Consider the following 13,763-nt stretch of genomic DNA (forward strand, 5'->3'; position numbering starts at 1 on the left):
AACCTACAACAACATGACTTTCGTCCCTGGGTAATCAATGTCATTTCCTAATGGTTTCCATCACAAAAACATGGAAAAAGTTTATTAAACTGCAAAAACATTTGTTTTTGTGGGAAGGACATCCTGCAGCAACACATTTTGCTCTAGTTTTTCAATGAATATCAGATATGAGTCTCAACCAATTCAAACTACAAAGGTTATCTGGAAAGTAAGGTTACGAGGCATGTAGTTCTTGAGTACGAGGGATATCCAGAAAGTAAGGTTAGTACGTAGCTCTCGTGGAGAATTTTCTCAGGGGAAGTTGGTATCACTGCCGTGCAGTGGCAAGCCATCAGAATGAGCGAGCAGTGCCAGTCGTCAGTAGCTCATCGACTGGAGTTGCGCTGAAGGTAAGAGATGAGCGTCCTCATTCTGTTTTCCTCTAAGAGCAAAGTTTGCACTGTACGAGGGATATCCGGAAAATAAGGTTGCAAGTCACGTAGCTCTTGCGGGGAATTTTCTTGGGGGAAGTTGGTATCAATGCCATGCAGTGGCAAGCCATCAGAAGTGAACGAGCAGTGCCAGTCGTCAGTAGCTCATTGACTGGAGTTGCGCTGAAGGTAAGAGATGAGCGTCCTCATTCTGTTTTCCTCTAAGAGCAAAGTTTGCACTGTACGAGGGATATCCGGAAAATAAGGTTGCAAGCCACGTAGCTCTTGCGGGGAATTTTCTTGGGGGAAGTTGGTATCAATGCCATGCAGTGGCAAACCATCAGAAGTGAACGAGCAGTGCCAGTCGTCAGTAGCTCATCGACTGGAGTTGCGCTGAAGGTAAGAGATGAGCGTCCTCATTCTGTTTTCCTCTAAGAGCAAAGTTTGCACTGTACGAGGGATATCCAGAAAATAAGGTTACAAGGTACGTAGCTCTTGTGGGGAATTTTCTCAAGGGAAGTTGGTACCAATGTCATGCAGTGGCAAGCCATCAGAAGTGAACGAGCAGTGCCAGTCGTCAGTAGCTCATCGACTAGAGTTGCTTTGAAGATAAGAGATGAGCGTCCCCATTCTGTTTTCCTCTAAGAGCGAAGTTTGCACTGTACAAGGGATATCTGGAAAGTAAGGTTACAAGGCACGTAGCTCTCGTGGGGAATTTTCTCGGGGGAAGTTGGTATCACTGCCATGTAGTGGCAAATCATCAGAAGTGAACGAGCAATGCCAGTCGTCAGTAGCTCATTGACTGGAGTTGCACTGAAGGTAAGAGATGAGCGCCCCGTTCCGTTTTCCTCTAAGAGCAAAGTTTGCACTGTACGAGGGATATCCGGAAAGTAAGGTTACAAGGCACATATCTCTCACAGGGAATTTTCACGGGGGAAGTTGGTATCACTGTTGTGTAGTGGGAAGTAAATGAGCAGTGCCAGTCATCAGTAGCTCATTGACTGGCGTTGTGGTGAAGGTTAGAGAGGAATGTCCTCATTCCATTTCCCACCAAGTGCGAAGTTGGTGCTGTAATACACTACCTAAATGCTAAGGGCATGAAGGCCGAGGGGTTCTGCTCGTTGATTTTTTGGAAACAGGTGAAACAATCAATGTTGCAAATATTGTGAGACCACAAAGAAACTTCACAGAGCCATCCAAAACAAACATGGGATGCTGATGGTGAGAGTTTGTCTCCTTCATGACAATGCGCACCCGCACACCACTTATGCAACACAAGAGTGGTTGACTTGGTTGGGTTGATATGGTTGGGATGTTTTAAGCCACCCCTCTCACAAATCTCATCTCCCACCCAGTGACTCTCATCTGGTCACTAAATTGAAGGAACACCTGGGTGGAAAACACTTTTCCGACGACAATGAGGTGAAAATCAAAGTGACGAACTGGCCGAAAAAGGCAGAGGGAAACTTCTATGAGAGACATCAAAAACTCGTCCCATGGATGTCGTGTCATATCAGGAGCAACTTGAGAAACTGCAAGTCGCTTCTGGTGTGAGAGAATTGGCCATCTGCAAGGACGTTGCCCAGGGGACGCCCGGATGATTTGATGTTTTTATCATCCTTGTGGGAGGCTTCTCTCATGTCCCCGCATGAGAAGCTGGAGCTGATGGAGGGAGCTCATCCGCCTCTCCCCGGATTCGAACCTGCGACCTGTCGGTCTTCAGTCCTGCCGGCACAGGGGTTTAACCCACTGCGCCACTGGGGGCTCCGTCCCACAGACGACAAAACGTATTAAACTGAATGGGGATTATGGGGAAAAATAATGTCATCCCTATGTTACAATCCATGGAGTTGTATTAAAACTTTGTATCTTTTTAAAAAAATCTTGTAACCTTACTTTCTGGATATCCCTCATAGTTTGTGACCGCCACAAAAACAAAGTTTCTATAATATAACAATAGTTATATTATATTATATTATATTTATTTATTTCCGGCACTTATACCCCGCCCTTCTCACCCCCAAGGGGGTTATAGAAATATAACCAGGTATATCTCCATTTCTAAGCCAAAGAGCTGGCGTTGTCCATAGACGCCTCTAAGGTCATGTGGCCAGCATGACTGCATGGAGCGCCATTACCTTCCCACCTGAGTGGTACCTATTGATCTACTCTTAATGAGACATGCCGCATTATCACAGGGTGCCTTCGCCCTACACCAATGGAGAAATTACACTGCTTAGCCGGTATTGCACCACCTGACATCCGCCGGGAAGTAGCAGCCAATAGTGAAAGGACCAAGGCAGAGACATCTGGGATTTTGGCCTGCATCAATAGGAGCATAGTGTCTAGATCTAGGGAAGTCATGCTCCCTATGCTCTATTCTGTTTTGGTTAGACCACATCTGGAATATTGTGTCCAGTTCTGGGCACCACAATTCAAGAGAGATATTGACAAGCTGGAATGTGTCCAGAGGAGGGCGACTCAAATGATCCAGGGTCTGGAGAACAAGCCCTATGAGGAGCGGCTTAGGGAACTGGGCATGTTTAGCCTGAAGAAGAGAAGGCTGAGAGGAGATATGATAGCCATGGATAAATATGTGAGAGGAAGTCATAGGGAGGAGGAGGGAGCAAGCTTGTTTTCTGCTTCCTTGGAGACTAGGACGCGGAACAATGGCTTCAAACTACAAGAGAGGAGATTCCATCTGAACATTAGGAAGAACTTCCTGACTGTGAGAGCCGTTCAGCAGTGGAACTCTCTGCCCCGGAGTGTGGTGGAGGCTCCTTCTTTGGAAGCTTTGAAACAGAGGCTGGATGGCCATCTGTCAGGGGTGATTTGAATGCAATATTCCTGCTTCTTGGCAGTGGGTTGGACTGGATGGCCCATGAGGTCTCTTCCAACTCTTTGATTCTATGATTCATCCCCTGTTTGGGTATCAGCCAGCATGTCAATGACTTAAATCTAGACATAGTTTTCTAAGATCTACAGCAGGGGTCCTCAAACTAAGACACTCGCTGGAACACCCCAGCAAGCAAGAGTCCAAAAGTGGCAGGCTCAATCCCAGAACCTCAACCAATGGCTGACTACCCCCTTGGGCAGACTTGGAAGGCGCTTAACAGACTGCGCTCTGGCACCACGAGATGCAGAGCCAACCTTCAGAAATTGGGCCACAAAGTGGAGTCCACAACATGCGAGTGTGGAGAAGAGCAAACCACTGATCACCTGCTGCAATGCAACCTGAGCCCTGCCACATGCACAAGGGAGGACCTTCTTGCAGCAACACCAGAGGCACTCCAAGTGGCCAGATTCTGGTCAAAGGACATTTAATCAGCTACCAAACCCACAAATTTTGTATTTTGTCTGTTTGTTTGCTTTGTTCTGTTAGAAATGTAATATAATTGACTGGTTGTCCTGACACGAGAAATAAATAAATCAATGTTTAAACCGGTCATCAGGTGGAGACACTTGTCTTAGTTTCCCTCCGGGCTTTCATCGATGTCTACCACATGCTCAGTGTTTGCCTGGGCCTGCTTCCCTGCAAGTGGACTCAACTCCTCTGCAAGATGATTCAGCAGTTACAATGCAGAGGAGGTGCCGTTCTGCTCCTTGGCGAGTTGCCTGCAAACTGCTTGTCTGCAGACAAAAGGAGGGGAGTTCAAGCCATTCCCCTTCCAAAGGCCCGCTCATCCGTCCGCCACGGTTTGTACCTTCGCAAGCAGTCTGTGAGGGTGGTGGTTCCCGTCACGTGGCTCTCCCCATTGACCACGCTGCCGTCGCTGCCGGGACTCAGAGGCCAAAACGGGGTGGAGGAACCGGGCAAATCCAAACTGATGTCCCAGAACGGATCTATCGTTGTGGAAACACCGCTAGGGAGAAAAAGAGAAGGGGGGGGGGGGATACACCGCTCAATTACAAAGCAATATTGCAGGACAGAGGGTGCAGACACCCATCTAAAGTTGGGGGCGGGAGCAATCTTGACTGCTATTTTAATCTATATAAATAAAAATGTAATGTTCGTTTGTGGGATCAACAGAACTCAAAAATCACTGGACAAATTGACACCAAATTTGGGCACAAGACACCAAACAACCCAATGTATGTCCTCCACTCATAAAGACACTGAAAAACACAGCAGAAGGGACTAAAAAGCCCTAAAAAGCTAAATGACAATACAGTAAAAAGGGAAGAAAGAGGGAGGGAAGGGGAGAAAAGAAAGAAAGAAAGAAAGAAAGAAAGAAAGGAAAGGAAAGAAAGAGGGAGGGAAAGAAAGAAGGAAAGGGAGAAGGAAACATGGAAGTAAAGAGAGAAGGAAGGAAGGAAGGAAGGAAGGAGGAGAGAAAGAGGGAGGGAAAGAAAGAAGGAAAGGGAGAAGGAAACATGGAAGTAAAGAGAGAAGGAAGGAAGGAAGGAAGGAAGGAAGGAAGGAAGGAGGAGAGAAAGAGGGAGGGAAAGAAAGAAGGAAAGGGAGAAGGAAACATGGAAGTAAAGAGAGAAGGAAGGAAGGAAGGAAGGAAGGAAGGAAGGAAGGAAGGAAGGAAGAAGGAGAGAAAGAGGGAGGGAAAGAAAGAAGGAAAGGGAGAAGGAAACATGGAAGTAAAGAGAGAAGGAAGGAAGGAAGGAAGGAAGGAAGGAAGGAAGGAAGGAAGGAAGGAGGAGAGAAAGAGGGAGGGAAAGAAAGAAGGAAAGGGAGAAGGAAACATGGAAGTAAAGAGAGAAGGAAGGAAGGAAGGAAGGAAGGAAGGAAGGAAGGAAGGAAGGAAGGAAGAAGGAGAGAAAGAGGGAGGGAAAGAAAGAAGGAAAGGGAGAAGGAAACATGGAAGTAAAGAGAGAAGGAAGGAAGGAAGGAAGGAAGGAAGGAAGGAAGGAAGGAAGGAAGGAAGGAAGGAAGAAGGAGAGAAAGAGGGAGGGAAAGAAAGAAGGAAAGGGAGAAGGAAACATGGAAGTAAAGAGAGAAGGAAGGAAGGAAGGAAGGAAGGAAGGAAGGAAGGAAGGAAGGAGGAGAGAAAGAGGGAGGGAAAGAAAGAAGGAAAGGGAGAAGGAAACATGGAAGTAAAGAGAGAAGGAAGGAAGGAAGGAAGGAAGGAAGGAAGGAAGGAAGGAAGGAAGGAGGAGAGAAAGAGGGAGGGAAAGAAAGAAGGAAAGGGAGAAGGAAACATGGAAGTAAAGAGAGAAGGAAGGAAGGAAGGAAGGAAGGAAGGAAGGAAGGAAGGAGGAGAGAAAGAGGGAGGGAAAGAAAGAAGGAAAGGGAGAAGGAAACATGGAAGTAAAGAGAGAAGGAAGGAAGGAAGGAAGGAAGGAAGGAAGGAAGGAAGGAAGGAAGGAAGGAAGGAAGGAGGAGAGAAAGAGGGAGGGAAAGAAAGAAGGAAAGGGAGAAGGAAACATGGAAGTAAAGAGAGAAGGAAGGAAGGAAGGAAGGAAGGAAGGAAGGAAGGAAGAAGGAGAGAAAGAGGGAGGGAAAGAAAGAAGGAAAGGGAGAAGGAAACATGGAAGTAAAGAGAGAAGGAAGGAAGGAAGGAAGGAAGGAAGAAGGAGAGAAAGAGGGAGGGAAAGAAAGAAGGAAAGGGAGAAGGAAACATGGAAGTAAAGAGAGAAGGAAGGAAGGAAGGAAGGAAGGAAGGAGGAGAGAAAGAGGGAGGGAAAGAAAGAAGGAAAGGGAGAAGGAAACATAGAAGTAAAGAGAGAAGGAAGGAAGGAAGGAAGGAAGGAAGGAAGGAAGGAAGGAGAGAAAGAGGGAGGGAAAGAAAAAGGGGGAAGGAAAGTTAGAGAAAGAAGGAAGGAGAGAAGGAAAGAAAAAAAGGAAAGAAGGAAGGAAAGAGGGAACGAAGGTAGGGCAGAAGATGTAGAGAAAGAGGGAGGGAAGGAAAGTAGGAAAGAGAGAAGGAAGAAAAAAGAGACCCCAGAAGAGAAAGAAAAAGGGGAAAGGAAGGGAAGAGATAGAGAAGGAAGGAAGAAGAGAAGGAAAGATGGGAAGGAAGGAAGGAAGGAGGGAAAGAAGGAGAGAAAGAGGAAAGGTTGACCACAGCAACACGTGGTGGGTACAGCTAGTGCATAATATAATTTCACAAGCACAGAAAACCCTTTCGTGACTGTATTTCCTCCTGAAATAGAAAATAAAAAGGGGGGTGGGGGGTGGGAGGTGGTATTTCACCTCTAGAGGGTGCTCAGGTGATAGAAAACACTCTGGTCCAAACCAGGTTGTGAGCCATTGATTTCGTGGAGCATGCTCAAAGAGGAGAGAATTGCAGGCAATTTGCAAATTTATTGGGGTTCTTGCCACTCACGTTGCAAACACAACAAAGGTTTTTCATATTTCAAATCATGTAGGGTGGTAGTTTTGTGTAGAGGACAGTTCAGGGTACGATCTGGAGCAACTTCTGCCGCAAAATACACCCTGCTTAAGCGGTGCCTAATTTCTCTATTCACAGATCACAGCTGTTTTCGAACTGCTTAGGTGGACAGAAAGCATGGCCAAAGGTCGGGTGCTCACCCTGAACCAGGCTCGAACTGCCAACCTTTTGGTTGGGAAAGATCTATTGCAGTGGCTCTCAACCTTCCTCATGCCGTGACCCCTTAGTACAGTTCTTCATGTTGTGGTGACCCCCAACCATCACATTATTTTCGTTACTACTTCATAACTGTCGTTTTGCTCCCCTCATGAATCGTCATGTAAATACCTGAGATGTAGGATGTATTTTAATTCATTGGACCAAATTTGACACAAATTTGGTCCAAATTTGGGGAAGGGGGATTCATTTTGTCATTTGGGAGTTGTAGTTCACCTACCTCCAGAGAGCACCGTGGACTCCAACAATGATGGATCTGGACCAACTTGGCATGAATACTCAATATGCCCAAATGTGAATACTGCTTGGGAAAAATAGACCTTGACATTTGGGAGTTCTGGTTACTGGGATTTATAGTTCCCCTACAATCAAAGAGCAACCTGGACTCCACTAACGATGGACTTGATCCAAAATTGGCACACAGAACTCCCATGGCCAACAGAAAATACTGAAAGGGTGTGGTGGGCATTGACCTTGAGTTTGGGAGTTGTAGTTCACCTACCTCCAGAGAGCCCTGTGGACTCAAACAATGATGGATCTGGACCAAAATTGACACGACTCAATATGCCCAAATGTGAACGGTGGTGGAGCTTGGGGAAAATAGACCTTGACATTTGGGAGTAGTTGCTGTAATTTATAGTTCACCTACAATTAAAGAGCCTTCTGAACCCCACGAATGATAGAATTATGCCAAACTTCTCACACAGAACTACCATATCTAATGGAAACTACTGGAGGGATTTGGGATGACTTGACAGTGATTTAGGGATCCTGAGAGCACTGTGAACCCAAACAACTATGCCAAAGGGGTTCCAAAGACCATCAGAAATGTGGGTTTTCTGATGGTCCTCAGTGACCCCTCTGAAACCCCCTCGCGACCCCCCCAGGGGTCCCGACCCCCAGGTTGAGAAACACTGATCTATTGGGATGGTGTTTTGTAGCCTTGGTGCATCCCAAAGTCAAGTGTGCTTTGAAAACAGAGTTTGGCCTTCAAAAAACCTGATACTGGAAACAGAATGTTAACTTACTGGCAGACTTGGCAAGTGACGTCAGACTGTAGTCCACCTGTGAAGATTTGGTCTATGATGCAGTTACAGTGGTTGGGGTTGTTGGCTTTCTTCCCATTATCGTCACCTGGAGATGTGAGAAAACGAGAAGGCATCATCTCAAAGCCCATGTACTCCCAAGGTCTACACACACACTACACTACTCTTTGGTATCGTACCCTAATATTTATTGATTGATTGATTTAAAGCATTTATATTCCGTCCTTCTCACCCCAAAGGGGACTCAGGACGGAGCACAACATATAAATGGCAAATATTCAATGCTGAAACATATTAGATCATACACATACAAAAGCATTAAAATCATATATTTCAACGGTGAAATCCACTAGTTAAAACTGTCTCAACCACCATATCGAATTTGGTTGGCGTACTAAGGGTTCCTCTTGCTGCCTCATTGCACAATCCCAAAGGGTCGGTCCTACAGCCACATTTTTATCATCCTTCCAAAGGACAAGAGGGAGGGGGCTGACCTGATCTCATTAGGAAGGGAGTTCCATAGTCGAGGGGCAATTACTGAGAAGGCCCTGTGATGTGGAGGCAACAATGTGATGTGGCGGCAAAAAAAGCCAATGGGATTTTGGCCTGCATCAAGAGGAGCCTAGTGTCTAGATCCAGGGAAGTCATGCTCCCCATGCTCTATTCTGCTTTGGTTAGACCACACTTGGAATATTGTGTCCAATTCTGGGCACCACAATTCAAGAGAGATATTGACAAGCTGGAATGTGTCCAGAGGAGGGCGACTAAAATGATCAAGGGTCTGGATAACAAGCCCTATGAGGAGCGGCTTAAGGAGCTGTTTAGCCTGAAGAAGAGACGGCTGAGAGGAGATTTGATAGCCGTGTATAAATATGTGAGAGGAAGCCACAGGGAGGAGGGAGGGAACTTCCTTTCTGCTTCCCTGGAGACTAGGACGCAATGGAGCCATGGCTTCAAACTACAAGAGAGGAAATTCCATTTGAACATGAGGAAAAACTTCCTGACTGTGAGAGCCGTTCAGCAGTGGAACTCTCTGCCCCGGAGTGTGGTGGAGGCTCCTTCTTTGGAAGCTTTTAAACAGAGGCTGGATGGCCATCTGTCAAGGGTCATTTGAATGCAACATTCCTGCTTCTTGGCAGAATGGGGTTGGACTGGATGGCCCATGAGGTCTCTTCCCACTCTTTGATTCTATGATTCTATGATTCTCGTCCCCGCCAAATGTGCCTGTGATGGTGGTGAGACCGAGAGCAGGGCCTCCCCAGATCTAAATCTCCGCGATGGTTCATAGTGGGAGCTGCGTTTGGACAGGTAAATTGGGCCGGAACCGTTGAGGGCTTTATAGGCCAAAGCCAGCACTTTGAATTGTACCCGGTAGCAAACTGGCAGCCAGTGGAGCTGGCGCAACATGGGAGTTGTGTGCTCCCTGTGTGCCGCCCCAGTTATTAACCTGGCTGCCTCTTGCTGGACTATTTGAAGCTTCCGAGCAGTCTTCAAAGGCAACCCCACGTAGAGTGCATTGCAGTAGTCTATCCTAGATGTAACGAGAGTATGGACCACTGTGGCCAAGTCTGACTTCGCAGCTGGCGCACAAGTTTTAATAGAGCTCAAGGGCACAGCAGAGGGAAGGCTGCAAAAGGAAAAGCCCAGCCAAGTTAGTGGCATAATAGGAACCTGCGTTTTGATATCTTCCGAGAAAAGTTTTCTCTCAGTCTCTGAAATCTCCCATTTAATTTGATTTAAATCCTGCTTTTATCTCAACATGGGGCTCAAGGGATCTTAGAGCATGCATTAAAACAAAGATCGGGTAAAGACTTTGGGTGAGAACATGAGAGGAGGAGGCCTTCTTAGTCGCTGTTCACAAGCTCCTTCCATCAGAGGACAGGACGCCACTTCAAAGCTTTCTTTCTGCTGCAGACAAAGACTTTCCATTCAGAGAGGGCTTGGGCCACTAGCCGGAAGGGTCGGTTAATGGTGAATATTACACCTTCCTTTAGTTCCATGTTTCTGAAATGCTTTTAATCTGTGACAATTCATTGCTTGGCTTTATCATGATAAGCTTGTTTATTTTTACTGGGTTGCGGTGAGTTTTCCAGGCTGTGCGGCCATGTTCCAGAAGCATTCTCTCCTGACCTTTCGCCCACATCTATGGCAGGCATCCTCAGAGGTCGTGAGGTCTGTTGGAAAACTAGGCAAGAGGAGTTTGTATATCTGTGGAATAAGGTCCAGGGTGGGAGAAAGAACACTTGTCTGCTGGAGGCAGGTGTGAATGTTGCAATTGGCCACCTTGATTAGTAGCACTGAATGGCCTTGCCGCTTCAAAACCTGGCTGCTTCCTGTCTGGGGGAATCCTTTGTTGGGAGGTGTTAGCTGGTCCTGATTGTTTCATGTCTGGAATTCCTTCTGCTTTCACCCACATCACTAGCAGGTATCCTCAGAGGTTGTGAGGTCTGCTGCAAACTAGGCAAAAGTGGGGCTTATGCATCTGTGGAAAGTCTACATAGAGACCACCAAATGTAGCATTGAGTGGCCTCTGGCTGAGAAAGGTGGTACGCAAATGAGGTAAATAAATAACTAGCTAGCATTACCCAAACACAAATCAAGGAATATGAAAAGCACTGCAAACTAATTCAACCAGAGAAGTCAGCCATAGCAGAGCACCTGATGAACCAAGTATATTATTGGAGAACACAGAAATGCTGGACCACTCTCACAACCACCATGTCAGACTACACAGAGAAGCCACCGAAATCCACAAGAGACATGTGGACAATCTCAACAGAAAGGAGGAAACCATGAAAATGAACAAAATCTGGCTACCAATACTAAAAAAACCTCTAAAATCAGGACAGTAAATAAAGAACAACACTCAAAAAACAGGGGAATTCCAGACAGGGAACAATCAGGGCCAGCTAACAAAGGATTCCACCAGGAAGGAAGCAGCCAGGCTTGAAGCTGCAAGACCATTCAAAGCTAATCAAGGTGGTCAATTGCAACACCCACATTTGCCTCCAGCAGACAAGAGTTCTTTCTCCCACCCTGGACAGCATTCCCCAGAAATATAAGCCCCACTTGCCTTGCCCCACTTGCAGGAATGTTAATATGGAATATGTGCAATTTGACTATGGATTGGCCTTTTGACTATGACTCTGGATGACGTGATTCAATGAAATGTATTTTTATTATGCTTATTATGTTTTATTATGATTTGTACATCCTATCCCCTCCAAAATATTTCCATCCCAGTTATATCCTACCTTGCTGAATTTTCTGAACCGGAACCCCAAAGAACCGAACCCAATCTAAAGTTGACCAAAAACTGATTCATAACCCTTTTGGTACTAATGTTGGAGAGTGTTCCCTGGTCAAGTGGTCCCTGGTCAAAGTGGTCCCTGGTCAAAGTGGTTCCTGGTCAAAGTGGTCCCTGGTCAAAGTGGTTCCTGGTCAAAGAGGTCCCCGATCAAAGCGGTCCCCGGTCAAAGCGATCCCCGGTCAAAGCAGTCCCTGGTCAAAGCGATCCCTGGTGAAGCGGTCCCTGGTCAAAGTGGTCCCTGGTCAAAGTGGTTCCTGGTCAAGTAGTCCCTGGTCAAGTGGTCCCTGGTCAAAATGGTCCCTGGTCAAAGTGGTTCCTGGTCAAAGTGGTTCCTGGTCAAAGAGGTCCCTGATCAAAGCGGTCCCCGGTCAAAGCAGTCCCTGGTCAAAGCGGTCCCTGGTCAAAGCGGTCCCCAGTCAAAGTGGTCCCTGGTCAAAGAGGTCCCTGGTCAAAGTGGTTCCTGGTCAAAGTGGTCCCTGGTCAAAGAGGTCCCTGGTCAAAGCGGTCCCTGGTCAAAGAGGTCCCTGGTCAAATCGCTCCCTGGTCAAAGTGGTCCCTGGTCAAAGAGGTCCCTGGTCAAAGTGGTTCCTGGTCAAAGAGGTCCCTGGTCAAAGCGGTCCCTGGTCAAAGTGGTCCCTGGTCCAATACTCCCTGGTCAAAAAGGGTTGGGAACCACCACTTTATAAAGACACCCCAAAACAAAACATGGCTCAACTTCAAGTTATTGTAGGCATTCCTGGACTAAATTTGTGATGGACAGATTTTAAGCCAACTGAGAGAAGAATGTTGATTTCTTTTTGACGATAATATTTCCAAGGAAAGGTGCTTGCCGGCTACAAATAAACCAACCCCCCACCAGTTTACAAGGTCCTGCATTTCAGTCTTTTAAAGAAGGGAAACACTAAACTTGCGGAGCATTTCACACCTCAACAATGGCCTATCCAGAAGGGATTCAGGCTTTTTTTCCCAGCCAGAATAAGAGACTTCACTCAATTGTAAAGAACACACAATGGGCTCTCTGTTTCCTCTTAAAGAAGCCATGCAAAGTTGCATTGCTGCTGCGTCTATTGTGGAGAGAGAAGCAGGCCTGCACAATAAGGGAAACCCAAGTATCCCCTTCTTGCGTTGATTCCACTCATTGAATACAGCTCATATATTACTTTAAGATCAAACTATAGTGTCTGCCCATTACTGAAGATGCCCACTCAATGCTGCTTTTGCGTAAAGGAACAAGAGATAATCCTTGCGCCTGAAAAGCATTTAGATTTTGTTACCTCCACAAAGAAGGAAAGAAATCTTGGAAAGAAGTGACAGGGTTCCGTCCTGGGCCCGGTCCTGTTCAACATCTTTATTAATGACTTAGATGAAGGGCTAGAAGGCAGGATCATCAAGTTTGCAGACGACACCAGATTGGGAGGGAGAGCCAATAGTCCAGAGGACAGGAGCAGGACTCAAAGGGATCTTGACAGATTAGAGAGATGGGCCAAAACTAACAAAATGAAGTTCAACAGTGACAAATGTAAGATACTCCACTTTGGCAGAAAAAATGAAATGCAAAGATACAGAATGGGGGACAATGCCTGGTTCAAGAGCAGTACGTGTGAAAAAGATCTTGGAGTCCTCGTGGACAGGAAGTTAAACATGAGCCAACAATGTGATGTGGCGGCAAAAAAAGCCAATGGGATTTTGGCCTGCATCAAGAGGAGCCTAGTGTCTAGATCTAAGGAAGTAATGCTACCCCTCTATTCTGCTTTGGTTAGACCACATCTGGAATATTGTGTCCAATTCTGGGCACCACAATTCAAGAGAGATATTGACAAGCTGGAATGTGTCCAGAGGAGGGCGACTCAAATGATCAAGGGTCTGGAGAACAAGCCCTATGAGGAGCAGCTTAGGGAACTGGGCATGTTTAGCCTGAAGAAGAGAAGGCTGAGAGGAGATATGATAGCCATGTATAAATATGTGAGAGGAAGCCACAGGGAGGAGGAGGGAGCAAGCTTGTTTTCTGCTTCCTTGGAGACTAGGACGCGGAACAATGGCTTCAAACTACAAGAGAGGAGATTCCATCTGAACATGAGGAAGAACTTCCTGACTGTGAGAGCCGTTCAGCAGTGGAACTCTCTGCCCCGGAGGGAGTGTGGTGGAGGCTCCTTCTTTGGAAGCTTTTAAGCAGAGGCTGGATGGCCATCTGTCAGGGGTGATTTGAATGCAATATTCCTGCTTCTTGGCAGAATGGGGTTGGACTGGATGGCCCAGGAGGTCTCTTCCAACTCTTTGATTTTATGATTCTATGAAATGGCCTCTCCACATTTTCCATGGCTTCCAGGGAACATCCCTGCAGGATGCTCTTAATAGACCGCAATTTCTGCCCACAAGAGGATAGTAGGATGGCTCCCTTTTCAATTACCCAAGTCAATTAGACCCACGGAGGAGGGGG

At 46.6% G+C, this 13,763-nt stretch overlaps 1 protein-coding gene across 3 annotated transcripts in view; it reads right to left on the reverse strand.

Moving 5' to 3' along the window:
• The window catches only part of LOC132780020 (ubiquitin carboxyl-terminal hydrolase 22-A), a 204,119-nt gene that overhangs the window by 29,725 nt on the left and 160,631 nt on the right, over positions 1–13,763 (reverse strand). For all 3 annotated transcript variants that reach the window (XM_067461689.1, XM_067461688.1, XM_067461690.1), the window contains 2 exons: positions 7,999–8,104; positions 4,115–4,273 (listed from right to left, as the gene is read on the reverse strand). In XM_067461689.1, coding sequence (XP_067317790.1) covers positions 4,115–4,273; positions 7,999–8,104 — 265 coding nt within the window. The remainder of the gene's footprint in view (positions 1–4,114; positions 4,274–7,998; positions 8,105–13,763) is intronic.

This window comes from Anolis sagrei, chromosome Y (genome assembly GCF_037176765.1).
Source record: "Anolis sagrei isolate rAnoSag1 chromosome Y, rAnoSag1.mat, whole genome shotgun sequence".
Lineage (NCBI taxonomy): Eukaryota > Metazoa > Chordata > Lepidosauria > Squamata > Dactyloidae > Anolis > Anolis sagrei.